This window comes from Sorex araneus, chromosome X (assembly GCF_027595985.1).
Source record: "Sorex araneus isolate mSorAra2 chromosome X, mSorAra2.pri, whole genome shotgun sequence".
Lineage (NCBI taxonomy): Eukaryota > Metazoa > Chordata > Mammalia > Eulipotyphla > Soricidae > Sorex > Sorex araneus.
Window position 1 is genome coordinate 371727199 of NC_073313.1, and position 17663 is coordinate 371744861.

At 54.5% G+C, this 17663-nt stretch overlaps 1 protein-coding gene and 1 pseudogene across 4 annotated transcripts in view; both read right to left on the reverse strand.

Annotated features, from left to right (window-relative positions):
• Positions 1–17663, reverse strand: part of MAP4K3 (mitogen-activated protein kinase kinase kinase kinase 3) — a 132459-nt gene that overhangs the window by 59547 nt on the left and 55249 nt on the right. For all 4 annotated transcript variants that reach the window (XM_055119812.1, XM_055119811.1, XM_055119810.1 and 1 more), the window contains exons 5-8: positions 7950–8005; positions 7338–7385; positions 4639–4681; positions 2642–2714 (exon numbers count right to left, since the gene is read on the reverse strand). In XM_055119812.1, the coding sequence (XP_054975787.1) occupies positions 2642–2714; positions 4639–4681; positions 7338–7385; positions 7950–8005 (220 nt within the window). The remainder of the gene's footprint in view (positions 1–2641; positions 2715–4638; positions 4682–7337; positions 7386–7949; positions 8006–17663) is intronic.
• Positions 8954–9102, reverse strand: LOC129400279 (U1 spliceosomal RNA; annotated as a pseudogene).

The following is a 17663-nucleotide window of genomic DNA, read 5'->3' on the forward strand; positions in this document are numbered from 1 at the left end:
GAAGCTCAGGGTCCCTGCTGTCTAAGAACCACCCGGCACTCTCCCGGTGGCCACGCCAGCGAGGGGCTCCGTGTTGCTTTACTCCGGCCACACTGCACCCAGACACGCGTCACTCAAGCCCCGTGGAAACAGTCAGGCTAGCGGCCAAGAGGAAGCGGCCAGGCCAGCCAGACCAGCGCCAAGAAGCGAAGCAGCCGCAGCGGGCGGGCTGGGCAGGGCAGCTGGGGAGCGCGGCGGGGGCCGGAGCCGGAGGGGCAGAGCCTGCCGGGCTGCAGGGTGCCTCCTCCTGGCTGGACGGTGCTTCCCGCTCAGGCCCGCCGTCCCCAGACCCCACCGGACAAGGCCACGGTCATCTCTCCGTAAGCTGGGCTGGACACGGCCGTGCTGTGAGCGCCCCCGCCCTGCTCCGTCGGGAACTGCGCGATGGCCACGCGCTCGCTCTTGCCCGAGCACTCTGGCTGGAGTTCTTTATGCGGGCACCAGTGTGATGCGAGAGGCGTCCCAGGACTCGGCCCGGCTCACGGTCTCACCCAGGGGGCAGCACGGGCTTCCCTCCGCGGCTGGGGCAAGACCCAGTTCCTGCAAGACCCCGAAGACCAACGAAACCCCCACGGATCTCCTCAGTGGGAGGCCCAGAGAGCCGAGAAGACCAGGCGCCGTCCCCCAGGTGGGTCTGCCCAGCCCAGGCCACCCGAGAAGGCGAGCGGCCCTGCCACCCACCTGCCCTAGGAGGGCGTCCCCACGCAGCGCAGGGAAAGAAACGCGGGAACTCAAAATCGACCCTGGGCTATGGATCTGGAAAGGCACCGAATAACCCGCGGCGTGGCTGAGGACATGCCCTGACGCCTACCCACGCGAGACGGCCCGGGTTCAATCCCCACGGTGCAAAAGAGCCAAACCAAAACTCAAACTCCAAAGCCCCACAGATACACATCAAACAGGCCGGGCTGACAAGCACCTGCGAGAGACAAACCCATCCACCAAGCAGAAGCCGGTCCGGTTCCCCTCCCGCACCAGCAGCTGGCCCCGCAGAGGGAGCCGCGAGCCCACCCACAGCCCACAGGGCCGTCGGCTTCTACGCCTGGGCTGTCCCGGGGACCCGGGGCGGGGGCTCAGGGTCCCTGAGGGAGAGCACCCAGCCACTGGGCACGCGTCTCCCAGCTGAACAAAGACGTTCACAAATAAGAATTAAGAAAACCGGTGGTTTATTTTATTTCAAGGATCCCAGGATGCAGCTACTGAATAAAGAAGAGAAGATGCAGACGGAAGCAGGAGGGCTGCGAGGGGGAGCAGAGGACCCCCGAGGCACGTCCTTCCCAGGGTCCTGCAGAGCACCGCAGCCCACGGCAGCAGCGAAGGACACAGCCACCCCACAGCACCGACTCCTCGGGCAAACGTCAGGCTGCTCGGCCAGAGCTTCCAGAACGCACTCCCCACACTTCTCGGGAAGGTGCCCAGACACGCAAGGAGTAAATCAGGAACAAGACGGCCCGAATACCAGGAAATAAACTCCCAAGCAAAAGGTGAAAACTGCTCAGAGGAAGCATATGCAAAAGACAAGAAAGTAATTCACACGAGGCTGGAGCGAGAGCACAGCGGGTAGGGTGTTTGCCTTGCACGCAGCCGACCCGGGTTCGAATCCCAGCATCCCATATGGTCCCCCAGCACCGCCAAGAGTAATTCCTGAGTGCAGAGCCAGGAGTGACCCCTGTGCATCGCCGGGTGTGACCCAAAAAGCAAAAAAAAAAAAAAAATCACACTAGGGAAGAAGGGGAAGGGCCCTACGGAGGAGGGTCACAGAAAACAAGGACAAACTGAACGAGTCTCAGGACTGACGGACGACCGGCCGGGCTCGCTGGCGTGGGGCGCTCTGCAGAGACAGCTGGAGACGGCCGCAGGGATGGCAAATATGGAGGGAATTAAAAGCGAAGCCGTGACTGAACACGTCTAAGCACGGAGGAAAAGGCTTGCGTGGCCGGGCCTGCCAGGCCCAGGGTCTGGGGCGAGCACCCGCGGGAAGACAGCCCGGTGGGCGGGTCTGCAGCGTCCCGGGCCAGGGGCCGCGTGCCAGCCGAGCTGGCGGGAGGGCGGAGGAGAGCTGCAGAGGCTGGACCCGACCAGGCCAGGACGGCACAGGCAGGCGTGTCGCCCGTTCCTTGGGGACACACGAGCGTCACAGCGTCCCCGGTGAGGAGGGCGCTTACAGAGGGGCCAGCGCACCGGGCAGGCGGGCCGGGAGCAGCATGCACAGCGTTCCCGGGGAGGGCCGGGCCGAGGACGGCTCCCGCCGCCAAGAACCCGCATGTAGTCAAGAAACTGGAAGCCAGGGAGTCCCGGAAGGTGCAGTCAGAGTCTCAACAGCGACCGGAGAGGGGTCAAGACAAGGTCAAACGGGTCCCTTCACCGAACCCGTTTCCCAGCAGGTGTCACGTGCAGGAACAGGAGTGGGGACATGCGGTGGGCGGGAGTGTTCACACCCTAGAGTCCCGGACTAGCGAGCACTGACGTGACTCGGGGCGGCGTGAGCGCTCCCCGGGCACGAGCAGACCCGTCGGGTTGGTGGTGACCCCTCGGAGCGGCCCTCCACCCTCAGGCCCAGAGGCTGCAGATGCCCACAGTGTGACGGGCAGAGAGCAGTTACCAGTAGGGCGTGCCGATGAAGGACTTCCGCTTGGCGATGGTGGCCGTGATCTGGGCCGACACCCCGAAGTCAGCTGGGGAAACAAAAGACACTCAGAAAAGAGGCTTGGGGGGGGGGGGAGACAAGGCAGCTCGAGAAGGAAAACATGGGACAGAGCCTGGCGGTCAGGGCGGCACAGCCTCACGCTGGCACTCGCCCAGGTGCGTCCTGCACGGAGCCACCCTCCGGCGGCCTCGGGCGACTCCGGCACACGCTGGCGGAGCAGCTGACAAGGGTGCCTGCACGTGTATCAAGCCACCCGTGTCTCCGAGGCAGACACGCGGGACAGGACCCGGCCAGTGGGAGCCGGTCTCTGGCCCAGCGAGACGGCTGCTGTTCCTCCCCATGGAAGGCTCTAGAAAATGCCACGTTCACGACCAGGCACAGACTTTAAATCTGATCAAGGCCTACGGTGGCTGTCGCCAAAAGGCTTACCTGACAGTTTTATATATAGGGCAAACATGCTTTTTATTTATTTATTTATTTATTTATTTATTTATTTATTTATTTATTTATTTATTTTGCTTTTTGGGTCACACCCAGCGATGCTCAGGGGTTACTCCTGGCTTTGCACTCAGGAACTACTCCTGGCGGTGCTTGGGGGACCATATGGGATGCCGGGGATCGAACCCGGGTCGGCCACGTGCAAGGCAAACGCCCTACCCGCTGTGCTATCGCTCCGGCCCCGCAAACATGCTTTTGATTTCGAATTATCTTTTAGCAATATCAAGCTAAAAGTAACCATTTCATATTATTTATTAAATGTTCCATTTAATACTCAATAGGACTTTCAAAATAAAACTACCCTGGGGCCGGAGCGATAGCACAGCGGGTAGGGCGTTTGCCTTGCACGCGGCCGACCTGGGTTCGATCCCCGGCATCCCATATGGTCCCCCAAGCACTGCCAGGAGCAATTCCTGAGTGCAAAGCCAGGAGTAACCCCTGAGCATCGCTGGGTGTGACCCAAAAAGCAAAAAAAAAAAAAAAATAAAAAAAATAAAACTACCCTGTATAAGTTTCTTTGGTTTCGGGAAACGATCTTAGAACTTTCAAGGAAGTGTGCCATTTAGGTTTCGAACCCAATTCCACCCATACCTGGCACCCAAGGTTAGTCCGGTGGTTTGGGTCTTGGGTTTTGCAAGGCTGGGAACTGAACCTGGGGCCTGAGCTGAGCCACATCCCTGCCCGACCCCAAGGTTACGTGGGCACAAAGCTACACTGAGTATGTACAGTGTGCCCTGTGGGCAGGAGTGACCAGAGCAGGCCGACCCGGGTCCCATCCCCGGCACTGCCTGGAATGATCGAGTGGGCCCTGAGCAACACGGGCTGTGGCCCAAGAAACCAGGAAGAAAATTCCACGTTCCCTCACGTGAGTGACGCGTAGGTTAGTCTAGAGCGCCCAGAGGATGTGGGCGTGGGCAGTGCTGGTCTCCGCCTTGTGTCTGGCCCACACCGGTGGTGCGCGGGATCACTCCCAGAGGTGCGGGGGCAGCCAGGGCCTGTCGCTGCGTCTCTGTCCCAGTACTGACCTGCTGCTGGTGGTGAGCGGGGGGTGGGGGGATAGTGGTGCTGGGGCCACGCTGGCTAAGCTCAGGGCTTACTCCTGGCTCTGTGCTCACTTCTGGTGACATTTTAAAACATGAAACCATTTTCTGGGTAGCACTGAGAACTGAGCCAAGCGCTGGCTTGCGGCTTTTCTTTTACCTTAGTTTTCAGAGCCAAGGTAATTCCGTAAAGGCGTCTCAGCTAAGGTAAGAGAAACCCCGGGGGTGGGGTCTCCCTGGGCCTTTACCACCACGTGGCCCCCAGGAGGGACAGGCTGCCCCCCCCCTTGTACGGGAGAGGAGGGGGCAGAGGGCCGGGGCGGGAAGCTCCCAGGGCTGAGTCCCACAGGAACAGAGACTCCCGCTGAATCAGAGACTAACTTGGAGCAAGTGACAGGATTCTGGTTTACTTACCCAACTTCACGTGACCATTATCCGTTAATAGGATGTTAGCGCCCTTCAAAGGGAGAATACCAATGTTAAAGCAGGAAACACTATCGGACAGCACATACGACACGACATGAATTAAAATAATCACAACCGGTGGCCTCAGAAACAGCCTTTAAAGCAACCCAACTGGAACATTGAATCATGATGCTCGCAGGACAATTTGTCCCTTCTGGGCAGTCCGACTGCTGGTCCGAGCCTGCTGCTGCCAGCGTGACATGAGCATTACCCGGCGTCAATCCCGCCCTACAGTGGCATTGCACTTCCTCCCGGCGGCACTGCACTTCCTCCTCGCGCTCCTCAATCTGGCTGCTGTTTCACACTCCCGACTACAGGGCAGAACTGCGGGCTGGGCCACGGAGCCGGCGGCCCCTTCACATGGCCACTAAGTTTCGGGCCGAGAGGACAGACACCACCACCAGGTCCCGTGTCACTTTTCTTCTTACTAAGCAAAGGTGATGAAGACTTTGGTCTTCACCAAACTCTTATCTTTGGAGGAGACAGAAACACAGCCCGCCCCAGGGAAACAAAGGACGTGAGAACTGGTCTCTAGCGGGAAGCACGCCACCCGAGGGCGCTGGGGGAAAGACAGAGAGGGGATAGCTCACGGTGCAGGGAAGTGCTCAACCAGGAAGGGGGCCCGGAGGGGCAAAGTGCTGTGCATGAAACTATCAGTAGCTGCACGGGACACCACAGTGCAAAAAGGTGTATACTAACAGGTCTATATTTAAATATAGGTCATAAAAATGCATTTTAAAAATATATCTATTTTTTAAAGTGCCTCTCAGCACTGGGGCGGTAGTATGGCAGCGAAGCATTTGCCCTGCATGCAACCAACCTGGTTTGATCCCCGGCGTTCCACAGGGTCCCCCAAGCACTGCCAGGAGTAAGCCCTGAGCATCGCTGGATGTGACCCATAAATGCCAAAAATCAAAAAAAAAAAAAAAAAGGCGCCTCCTCATACTAGCAGACTGGTGGGTGAGAGGCAGGCAGGCGGGGCGGGAGCACTGTGGAGGGACGTGGGCACTGGTGCCAAATCACTGTCACCAGAAACCCGATAATGAATAACATAATTTCGCGGAGACTAAAAACTGCTGAAATAGTCTTCCAAAAGTGCTGCAGGCATCTCCCCCATTTTGTGCGACTTTTCAATGAGCAAGTTAGGGTCTCTGATCTGGAGTCAGAGACGGGGAGGGCGGGGAGCCCCAGGGAGGGGCAGCAGAGGACTGTGAGCGCAGCCCAGCCAGGGGCGCTCCAGCTCCCGCCTCGGTCCTTCCCTGAATCAGCTCAGAGGGCGCCATGCACCTGTGACTTCTCTGTCCCTTCCTGTCCCCTCATCCCTCCTTCCCTCTCCTTTCTGCTTCCTGTTCTCGGTCCTCGAGGGACTCGCCGGCTGCTGCACAGACCTGGGGTTAGAGTCACTAGTCCCAGCTCTCAGAGTTCACAGCCATGCGGGGAAAGAGAAAACCTAAAAACTAACACACACATGCACACGCGCGCGCACACACACACACACACACGTGCGCTCTCGCACACACGCGCACAAACCAGCAGACGGCTGCAACGTGGGCAGGTAAGTGCTGTGTGACAGGTGGGCAGGGCAGAGGGTGCGAGAGGAGAGTGCCGTGAGGGGGCAGAGCCACAGCGCCCCGGGAGAACATTCCAGCAAGCCCAGAGGCGCCGACACGCTCCAAGCAGCAGGTGCGTGTGGCCGGAAGAGAACGAGGAGGGAGACGCCGCCGGGAGCAGCGGCCGGACCGGCTCCGACCGCGAAGAGCAGCAGCGGCTCCCGGCAGCTCCGACCGAGACCGGCTGGAAATGGCCCCGAGGAGTGGCCGAGGGAGTGGGCCCGGCTAACGCCCACACCAAGCCGGACAGAGGCGCGGCCGCGCGGAGCGAGCCGGCCCTCGGAGTCCGGGCAAAGGACCCTCTGGGCCGCTCTGTCCTTGCAGACCCTTCCCTGGGGCGCTCACCTCCTCAGCTCTGGGTGCCCTTGGGGAAATAAGGGAGCGGCCAGGGAAGGCCCCGCTGCGAGCACAGGACAGGGAGTCTCTAAGTTGGAGGAAGTCCCAGACCGGGCCAGCAGCAGGGAAGCTCCGTGACAGAGGGAGGGAAACGGGAGGACAGGAAAGAGGGATGCAGGCGCGGGCCACACCCAGCAGGGGCTGCAGCAGGGCCGGAGCCGGCGTCCTTGCCCGACCACACGCTCACTGTCCAGTGCTCATGCCTCGAAATAGTAGCTTATCCAGCTCGGACTTAATTTGCGTCTTACAAGTCTAAACTACGAATCGAAAGCGAGTTATTTAACATTAACGCACAACTGAACCCCGTTCTGCGTGGGGCCACCCCAGGGTGCCGAGAGGCTGCCCACGGGGGATCCTGAGGCACAGGGACATGCCCAGCGTCCCGCACACCAGCTCGCCCACGCCCCACCCAGCGGTCTCTGTGCTACTCTTCAAAGGGGGAGTTTCCTGGCATGTTAGTTTTACTTCAATGTAGCCAATATTTAAAAATTAATAAAAGTCTTAAGAATATCACTCCATTTTATTACAGTTACAGGTTTCAGGTAACAAACTCATCAAATATAATAAGGTAATCTTTGCTGACAGTTTGATCAATGTGTTTAAAATGGAGAGGGCCAGTATGATGAAACAGGTGATTTGTACCTTTATATCTCTGTGCATTTTTCCTTTACTGTGAAGATAATATAACCCCTGGAAGTTAAAAAAAAAAAAAAAAAGAAATTTTAGTAGAAAGCACATTTTGGAACTTAAGGAACAGCTACACTCTGTTTCTACCCAGTAGAGCAAACCTGACAGGAAACATTTTACTAAAATATAACCAAAATAAATCATCTTTTAAAAAATTATGTTTCCAATTAAAAAAATTGGCAAATTCATCTATGAGCACTAATTTTACCAAGAGAAAGAATTTCCACAAATTTCTGCAAATAGTTTTAAATTAAAAAAAAAAAGTCCAGTTTGTGTTAGTGAGTTCCAATTTCCACAATCATGCCTATTATTTTCAGGCATTTATTTGATACGAAGAGCAGATAAGAATATAGTTAAAAAAATATATAAAGTAAATCCACAGTGCTTAATTTTTAGGACGTCATCCAGCACTGAGGTTCTAAGGTGTTACTCTGCAAACACAGTCTGACCTTACTGTACAATTAAAATGGAATCTAATTCAAGAATTTACCAAGCTGGAATACCGACTCCCCACTGAACAGTGCCGCCCAAGGAGCACGCGGTCTCCTGAAGAAGCGCTGGGCTCACCTGCAGTGTCTCCCTGCTGACGTAGGCGATCTGCATCTCTGACAGGGGCCCCGTGACTAGAAGGAAGGAAGGATCACAAAAATTAATCAAAGCATTTTTTGTAAATTTTACACATTCCACAGGGCAACAGACAATACACCTAAGCAATTCTTCTATTCTTAGGTTCTGTGAGAGCAAAAATCCTATTTTTCACATCTCATTGCTCACCACTGCATGCAGCGCTGACTAGGTGAAGAGGTCTGTCTGTCTGTCTGTCTGTCTGTCTGGGGGAGGAGGGGCTGGGCACCGCCAGGGCGCTTTGGACTTCGGGCTCTGTGCCTGGAATCAGCCCTGGCGGGTCTGGGGGGGCGAGGTGTGGTGTGGGGATCAAACTGGTTCTCGGCTGCAAGGCGAATGGTGCATCCCGGGATTCTCTCTCGTGCCCCTGGAGCGTTAGCTGGTTTTTATTAAAGCTTTTTTAAAAAGTGATGTAATATATATTATGGTTAATTAAAAGATGAACCAAAAAACCCAGCAGTTCCCCTACAATTATTCTTTGTGGTTGAAATTAGTAAATTCATTATTAGAAATGAATCCCGTGAATAAGGAACTCTGGGAGTCAGAGAGTTGCGGGGTTTGGGCACCTGGGTTTTGTTTGTTTTCCCAACTGAATCACCCTGAAACATACAGTTGCAGAGTTGTTCATGGTGGGTTTTCGGTCACAGTGTCCGGACACCGTCCCTCCCCGGGCCGGGCATCCTGGTTGGTGCTGCTGTTACCGACGGGCTGTCTGTGCGTCCCTTTACCTCTCAGCTCTGCTCTTGTCCAGAACCACCATTTGCAACTAGGCCCCACCCCTCGCCACCCTCCACTTGGGCAAGCTTCCGGCCGTCCCTGGGGTAGTCTTATGGGGTGTGTGTGTGAGTGTGTGTGTGTCTTAATATCCCACAAGTGAGTGCAACCATCCTGTCTGTCCCTCTCCTTCGTTCTCATTTCACTCAGTAGTCTACTCTCTTTTTTTTCCCTAGGGGAGAGCGTGAATGCAGTCCCCCACCACCAAAAATTCTGCAGTCGAGTTTCCCACATCCAGGGTAGTCAATGGGAGAGCAATGGATAAGCCCGCCCTGGGAAAACCAGCTTCCAGGTCACGGTGTCTCCGCTGCGGGGTAAGTACAACAGGTGTAAGCAAATTTCACAACTTCATTTTTCCTACCCGCGGCGTAGTGTTCCACCGTGTAGACATGCCATAGTCTCTTTACCCAGCCGTCTGTTCCTGGGCACTAGGGTTATTTCCCGACTCGGCTACTGTGCGCAGTGCTGCAGTGAACACGGGGGTGCAGAAGGGGTTTCTACTGTGTTTTGGGGCCCCCAGGGTTTATTCCCAGAAGTATTGCGGGTGATATGAAGCTCAAGTTGTAGTTTTTTGAGGAATGCCCATAGTGTTTCCCTAAAATGCTGGACCAGGCGGCACCCCACCAGCAACGGAAGAGAATCCCGTTCTCCCCACATCCGCACCGGCGCTGGCTGCTCTTGCTCCTTCTGACGCGTGCAGTCTCTGGTGAGACGACATCTCTGTGCTGTCTGGATCTGCATCTCCCTGATGACAGTGATGCAGAGCCCTTCCTCGTACGCCTTTTGGTCACCTGTATTTCTTTTTTGAGGGTTTCTGTTTATCTGTTCTCCCCATTCTTTTGATGGGTTTGGATGTTTTTTTCTTGTAACGTTCTATCAGCGCTGTACGTATCTTAGATACTAACCCCGTACCAGATGGGCACTGGGCCAGTAAGTCCCCCCACTCCCTGGGCTGTCTCAGCAATCTGCCCACCTTTTCTTCCGAGGTGCAGATGCTTCTTTAATGTTTCATGCAGTCCCACTTGTTTATCTTCATTTCCACTTGCTTGGTCAGGGGTGTTTCAGCTTTGAAGATGCTTTTAGCTCCAATGTCATGGAGGTGCTGCCTGTTTTCCTCCACGAACCTTATGGACTCAGGTTTGATACTGAGGTCCTTAATCCATTTTTATCTGACTTTTGTGCATGGCATTAGAGGTCTGAGTTCAGTTTTTTCACATGTAGGTACCCAGCTTTCCCAGCACCACTTGTTAAAGAGGCTTTCCTTGCTCCACCTTATATAGTTTGCTCCTTTATCAAAGATTAAATGATCATATATCTGAGGGTCTGTATTAGGTTATTCAACTCTGCTCCACTGGTCTGCGGGTCTGTCTTTATCCCAATACCATGCTGTTTTAATTGCTACTGCTTTGCAGTACAATTAAGTTGGGGGGAAGGGGTGCCTCCCATCTTCTTTCCCCAAGGACTGCTTGAGCTACTCATGGAGGTTTATTGCTCCATATGAAGTTCAGAAGTGTTTTGTGTATTTCTTCGACAAGTGTCATGGGTATCCTTATAGACACGGCACTGGGCCTATATAATGTCTTGGGGATTACTGCCAGTTTGATGGTGTCAATCCTCCGATCCACGAGCAGGGGATGTGTCTGCATGTCCTCGTGTCCTCTTTAATTTACTGAAATAGTGTTTCATAGTTTTATCTGTATAGATCCTTCACTGTGTGATCACCAAACAACTAAAAATCTCTCTCCCCGCCTGAGTTCGGTGGTCTTGTGCCATGGACGGGCAAAGAAGGAAGTGAGGGCCAGGCTGGCTGGTGACCAGCTGCCGTTTATTCCACTCTCCCCACATGCCTGTTCCACTGTCACTCAGCCCCTCGTTCCCGTCTCCTCCCATCTCCCCGGGCTCCCACTTGCTGCCTCGGTCTCTCTCTAGTCTCTCTCCAGTTCCCTGCACTGGGGGTGGCCACCACACCCCGGTCAGGCAGCGCGTACAATCGATATATCAAAGCCCTTCCCAATCGCCCACAGCCAGGGGTTCAGCTCAAGGGCACAATGCCACTTAGGGATTTTTCTCCTTTCCTTAGTCCAGTAACTTAATTAACATCTTAATTCTACTTTCTAATATTAGTTATTTTATATGGACACATTAAGCTTGTAGGGTGGCTCTCCTGGGGTCATCTCACTATAGATCTCAGACTACAGTGCTCAGGCCAGATTAATCTTTCCTAACTCTAGCAGGGTCCCAATTCAGTTGTTACTTTTTGGATCATAACAGAATTTGTCCATGACCGTGCCCTTAACTCATAGTTAAGTGTTATGGCGCTTTGGCCTGGCCCATTTCAATACCAGGGTAGCTCACAGATTGCCCTGGGTCCATCCAGTCCCTGGTCGGGTCCCTGCTTTTGGGGTGCTAGGAAGTAAGGGCAACTGAGGCTTACGTCGAGAAAAAAGATGCCGAGGAGTGAATATTACTCGGAGTCAATTAACTCCCAAGTTACAAAAGCATAGCATTAACTGTCCTCCTGTGTCTATACAAAAAAGGCATTGCTCTAAAGTAAACTATGCAAAGGACATCAGGGAAAGAGAAACGCAGCATTTACAAGTTAACAGAGTCTGATTAGGAGATAAAGGTGATTGGCCAGTTGGGGAAGCAGAGCGCAGAGAGATTCAGATAAACACAGAGGAATGGGAGTGTCTCTGGACACTCATTATTAATAATAATAATAGTTACAACAGCAATAATGCTTGTTATGGGCTTGTGGTAGATGGCTTTGACTACTACACTGAGGAAAGTTCCTCCAATTCCCATTTAATTGCGAATTTTTGATCACGAACGGGTGCTGGATCTTGCGAAATGCTTTCTCTGCATCTACTGATATGACCACATGGTTTTTATTTTTATTGATGGTGTATTACGCTGGATGACTTGCGAATGTTAATTCATCCTTGCATCCCTGGGATGAATCCTACTTGGCCGTGGAGTATGATCTTTCTGATAAGCTGTCGGGTTCTATTTGCTAGTATTGTTGAGGATCTTTGCGCCTGTGTTCCTCAGGGCTATCAGCCTGAAATTCTCCTTTTCTATGTTGATCTGCTTTTGGGATCAAGGTGGTACTTGCCTCAAGAAACTAAAAGTGTTTCTGCTTCTTCAATTTCTGGAAAAGCTTGAAAAGGATTGGCAGTAGTTCTTTAAAGGTCCAAAAGAATCCACCAGTGAAGCCATCTGGGTCTGGGCTTTTGTTTTGGAGAAGACTCTTGATTATCATTTCAATTTCCTCTTAATTTCCCCTTAAGTGATAGATCTGTTCAGGTATTCCAAATATTCTTGGTTCAGCCTTGGGCAGTCATAGGAATCCAGGAATTTATCCATTTCTTCCAGGTTCCCTTGTTTTGTGGCATACAGACTTTCTCAAAGTGGTATCTGGAGATCCTTTGCATTTTTGTGCTTTCTGGTGTTATTTCCCCCTTTTATTTCTGACTTGGTTTATTAGGGTTCTTTCTCTTTTTTTGTGAGTCCTGCTCTTGGTTTATTAATGTTGTTTATTTTTTCAAAGGACCAGCTCTTGGTTTTGTTGACCTTTTTGGATTGTTCTTTTGAATTCCAGCTCCTTAATTTCTGCTCTAAGTTTCATAATTTCCTTCCTCCTGCCTGGTTTGGCTCCTTTAGTCAGTCACTGCTGTTGATGTGGGCCTTTCTTCCCTCCTGGTACGTGTTCGCATAGCTACAACTTTCCTCTTACAGGACGCGTGCTGGTCCCACAAGTCCTGGCATCTTGTGGACTCCTTCTCGCTTGTCCCTAGAATCTCTGGTTTGCTCTCTAGCCTGCTGACTGCTCAGCAGTGAGCTGTTCCGTTTCTGGGTGTCTGACTTGATTGTTTCTGTGCAACCAACACCAACTTCTACTTCCAAAGCATCTGGTCTGGAAAGACAGTTGGCATTTCCGATTTCTACTCTCCTAACCCCATGGAGACACGCCCTGCGGCCAGGCGTGCGGTCTGCTGGAAAATGTCCCGTGTGCCCTGGAGAAGGACGTGTGTCCGCCTGCTGGGGACGAGAGGAGGGCGCACGTCCCGGGGCTGCAGAGCCGAGTGTGCGACCGTGCAGCTTGCTGAGCCGAGGAGCGGGGTTGGCTCCGGGCCCCCAAGCAGCACTTGTGGAAAGGTCCCCCCCCCCGCCCCAGACACCTCTGAAAGCGACGGCCTTGAGTCCAGCTCTGCAGGTCTCCTGCTCTTGGCCACCGAGGGCGGGCGCGTGTGGCTCTGCGGCAGACGCACCGCGCAGTTACACCTCGCGGCTCTCGGGGAAGCGGCACCCCAGCCTGATCCCTCCGCACCCTCCAGGGCGCCCAGTCAGAGACGCATAGGCAGCCCGTGGGGAGACTCTCAGCGCCCCCAGGCCCAGTGAGAGAAACAGGACGGTCAGCGAGCACAGGGGAACGACGGCACGGGCAGTCAGCCGAGCACAAGTACGAGAGGAGAAATGAGAAAACTACGGTCAGAAACCAAGACACGGCCGGTGACGCGACAACCCAACAGGAGCTGTGACGAGCAGAACAGCAGCGGAACAGGAGATCAAGGCGCTCCCAGCCGCGAAGGAGGAACCGCGGGGAACAGCAGGAGATGGAAAACAGCCTGAAAAGAAACAGAATCCCAGAGAACTACGCGCTCAAGAGGAACAATTTAAGAACAGGAGGGCAAACGTGATGAGCAAACAATAGCTAACTGGTCAGTGGGAATTTCCCAGGGCTGAGGAATAGAGGCACCGAGAGTCCCAGTGAGAAGAGACTCAACAGAGGCTCCACGCACAGTGCCACAAAGACTTACAGATCTATCAACGGAGACGCTACAAGCCGGGAGAGTGGGACAGCCACAGCCCGGACTGAGCACCTCACCAGGAACACCCGGCCCCGCCGGGTCAGCACCCAGCTCTAAGGAACTAGACAGAGCCTCGTGGACGGGCAACGGGTTAGGGAACTCGCAGGTGTGACAGCAGTCCTGTCACAGCGCTAAGGGGTCCTCTAGAGGCCAGGAGGAAGCAGCACAGGGGCACGGGCCTGGCACAGGGGGCCAGGAAAGGCTAAGGGCACACAGCCATCGTCACAAAAGGATCTCATTGGCCACTGTAAAAAATCACAGAGCGCTCGCGAGCGCGGGAGGGGAGATATGCCGTGCTGTGTTGTCCGCGGGCTCTCGGGGCAGTTCTCTCTCGCACGCGCCGCTCGCGTTCGGTGCTCCCCAGCCGCTGTGTATGGGCTGGACCGGGACGGCTCCTCCTGGTGCTCCACTTCCGTGAGTGCCGCTGTGCCCTCTTCTGCCTGTCTCTGCCTCTGTCTCTGTCGTCTCTCGTCTGGTCTCTGCCTCCGTGTCTCCTCCTGTGTCTTCTCGGCCCTTCTGTCTTCCCTCTGTCCCTTTCCGGTGTCTTCCCCTGTCTGTGTCCAGCTGCCTCTTCTGTCTGCTGTCTCCTTCTCTTCCCCCAGTCTCAGTTTATACAGCAGTCACATGGGGCGGTGACACAAAGGTATGATGAACATTAACAAATCAACAAAGAGAGGTAAGAGCACTCCTCCAGGAGATTAACAGCATCTCATCTAAGGCGATTACTCCATATTACTAGGAGATCCGCAAGGGTGGGATCCAAACAAGGGTGTGTCCTTTTCTTCCTTCCTCAACTAGTAATCCTCTTAAATAGTTTAGTAAACTTACTTCTAATATTTCTAGAAACTCAACATTCACGATATATTCCAGATCACAGTCCTCAGGCCAGGTTAGTCTTCCTAACCCCAGCAGGGTCCTAGTCTCGTCGTTACTTTTGGATCTGTCTATGACCATGCTCTCAACTTATAGTTGAGTATTGTGTTGCTTTGGCCTGGCCCATTTCGATGCCAGGGTAGCTCACAGCTTGCCCTGGGTCCATTCCGACCCTTGTCAGGACCCTGCTTTGGGGGTGTTAGGAACTAAGGGCAACTGAGTCAAGAAAGCAGATGCCCAGGAGTAAATATTATTGGAGTCAATCAGCTCCCAAGTTACAAAGCATAATATTAACTGTCTTCCTGTGTCCACACAGAAAGGACATTGCTTTAAGGTAAACTAAGTTCCCTGCGGCAAGGCTGAAAGGACAAACCCAGTGTTATCCTACACTATTCCTTCAAGTTTTGTTGGAGCAAGTAATATGAAATAATGAATTTGTTATGTGCCTGCCAAGGGGACAGGCTGGGAGGTGAGACAAACGTATTATGACTACTTTGTAAAATCACGGTCTCTTAATTAAAAAGGAAGTAGAGGCCTCTCCCGAGCCCACAGGGATGCAATTAAAAGCAAGAGTCTGGCCCATGGTCTACGGGTGAGTTTTCAGAGACGCTGGCAGAGTTCACGTATAGAAAATCCTACTCCTGTTCCGAAACTGGCCCTTCCCCTTATTGGGAATGTGTTTCCATGCTAAGAAAGCAAGTCTGGTCAGGTTTGTGAGCACTGTCCAACGATACTCTGAAGAGGAACATGTCCTAGCAGCCTCCCAGGGCAGGCCAACGCTGGAAGGGGGGCTTGGGCTCTGTCTCCACAGCGTCCGCAGAAGCCAGCCCTCAGCCACAGCAGGCGGACCAGCGCGGGGACGAGGGGCTCCCCTGGGACCCTCCCTGCCTCGAGCAGCTGCCACGCGGCCGGAGCTCAGATTCGAGCCACGAACCAAAGAGGCCCGAGGCCCGAGTGGAACAGCTGGGTGCTGGGGCCCACCCGAGCGAAGCAAGTCAGGACACACCGGCCACCCGCGGTGTCAGGCGGGAAGTGGAACGCACGAGAGTGAACACAGAAAACTGCTCAGCGGGAAAAGGGGGCCCACAGGGCGGGAAGAAGCTCGGGGTCTGGCGTTCCTCAGAGCGAAGCTCACCAGAGAAGGAAACGGAGCCCAGGACCAGCCCCGCCTCAGGCCCCGCGGGCGGGACGTCCCCCTCTCACAACGCACAGAACAAGCTGCTGCTAGGCTCGGGGACACCGGTCATCGAGGTCATCGTATGTCTCGGGCCGTGGCTCTCCCTGTCCACAGCCGCCCAGGAGCAGAGCCTCTGCCGCCAGAGTCGTCAGGAGGCGGCAGCACGAGCCCCGAGGGGCACGGGCACGGGCGCTGCTGCCCCGTCCTCTGGCCCTGACCCCAGGGCTGGCACAGTGAAGCTGCTAGGCTGAGACAGCGGCTGTGTCCAACAGTGACTAACCCCCGCCCCTCCTGAGGGGCTGAAGATCTGAAGATAATACGGAACAATGAACGGATAAGGGCAGGAAACACGAAACACTGTTTTATGACCCCTTAGGACGAGAAGGGGTAGGAAAAAAGAGGGTAGTAGTTGTCAAAAGGAACATTCTTTACGATTTTTGTATGCCAGATCAAGTTTGTACATACCTGTGAAAATTAAAACAAGAACCTCAAAGAGTGAGCTACTAGAAAAGAATTTCTCTGTTACATGAAGTGACCCCAGGTCCTACGCTCCTTCCCACAGAACGGGCAGGCGGAGGGGGGAAGGGAAGGTGCGGGTCTCTGCTGCGGACGCTGCGTGCACACGGCACCAGGGACCACCAGAGCTGCGCCCCGGAGCAGCGTGGCCACGGAGGGGGTCTGGGAAGCAGAGTCGGGGGCTCCCGGAGAGGCACGGCAACCCCAGCAGCACACCCGAGACCACCCACAGTCCCGCGGCTGATGAGGACGCAGGAATCAGCCCTGCGCGTTCAGACCCTGTTCATGCCATCGTCAGTTTAAACAGGACAGGAGCAGCCGTGACCACGTCCTTCGGCCAAGTCAGGCGACTAAGACGGATCTAGGAGACAGAATTACTAAATAATCTGAGAAAGACTAAACACGTGTCATCTAAAATCTAACGATGTAGAGGAAGGAATAAAAGTGACAGAACACACAGAAAGGATTCGGCTATGAAATAGAACAATGCGCACATAGGAAAGTTGTTTACCAGAATTGGGAACTGGGCAAACATTAACCACAGCTGCAGAGTCCGTGCACTGAGCACCGAGTGTGACCGAGGGGGAGGGGAGGGGACCTGGCTCTGAGGAGGCCTCGGGCGGCCACCTGCTGTGACCCCAGAAGGAAAGCAGAGGTGAAGGGGAACAGCACCCCGGGGAGAGCTGACTGCGGTCCAAACAGAAAGAACAGGAAGAGTCTAAGCACGAGTCCACACGTGGATCCCGGAACACCAGCAACAACTGCAGCAAGGAGGAAGGAAGACAGGAAGACCACCTCAGAGGGTCAGGGGTCACAGAGACCAGCTAGGGAGGGTCAGGGGTCACAGAGACCAGCTAGAGGGTCGGGGGTCACTGACAGACAGGAGGACAATGGTGGGGCGTCTCTGTGGCTGCTGGGCTTCCCTCAGCACAGGGGCCCCTCAGCTGCGAGAGAGGTGGGAACGTGAGTGCGGCTGTGAGTGACAAGAGAATCTGTGAAGAAAGTCAGACAGGAAGAAAGTACAGCAACATGAGGAAAAGCAGGTTTGTCCAAATGCAGATACAGCGACGGGAAGAGCTATTCGCTAATATTGTACGTACAGAAGTGACGAGCTTCCAGAAATACTGCGCGTGTCTGCACGGCAGAGCCATGCCAACTGTCTCCCTCACTGTCACAGCACCTTTGAGACTGGAATGTGCCCGCGCACGGCAGGGTCAGGCCAGGCGGGCAGGGGGTCGCTGCCCTGCAGCCCGGGCCTGGCCTCTGCCCCACTCGGCCCTCCGGACCCCCACCTCACCTGACCCGGGTACCCGCCCACTAGGCCTCATCTCCTGGCACACACTTTCCCTCTGTCTCTGTCTTGTCTTTGGCTTTGGGTCACGGGTGGCGATGCTCAGGGCTCCCTCCTTGGCACGGTTACTGCTCCTGGCGGCGCTCGGGGATCTG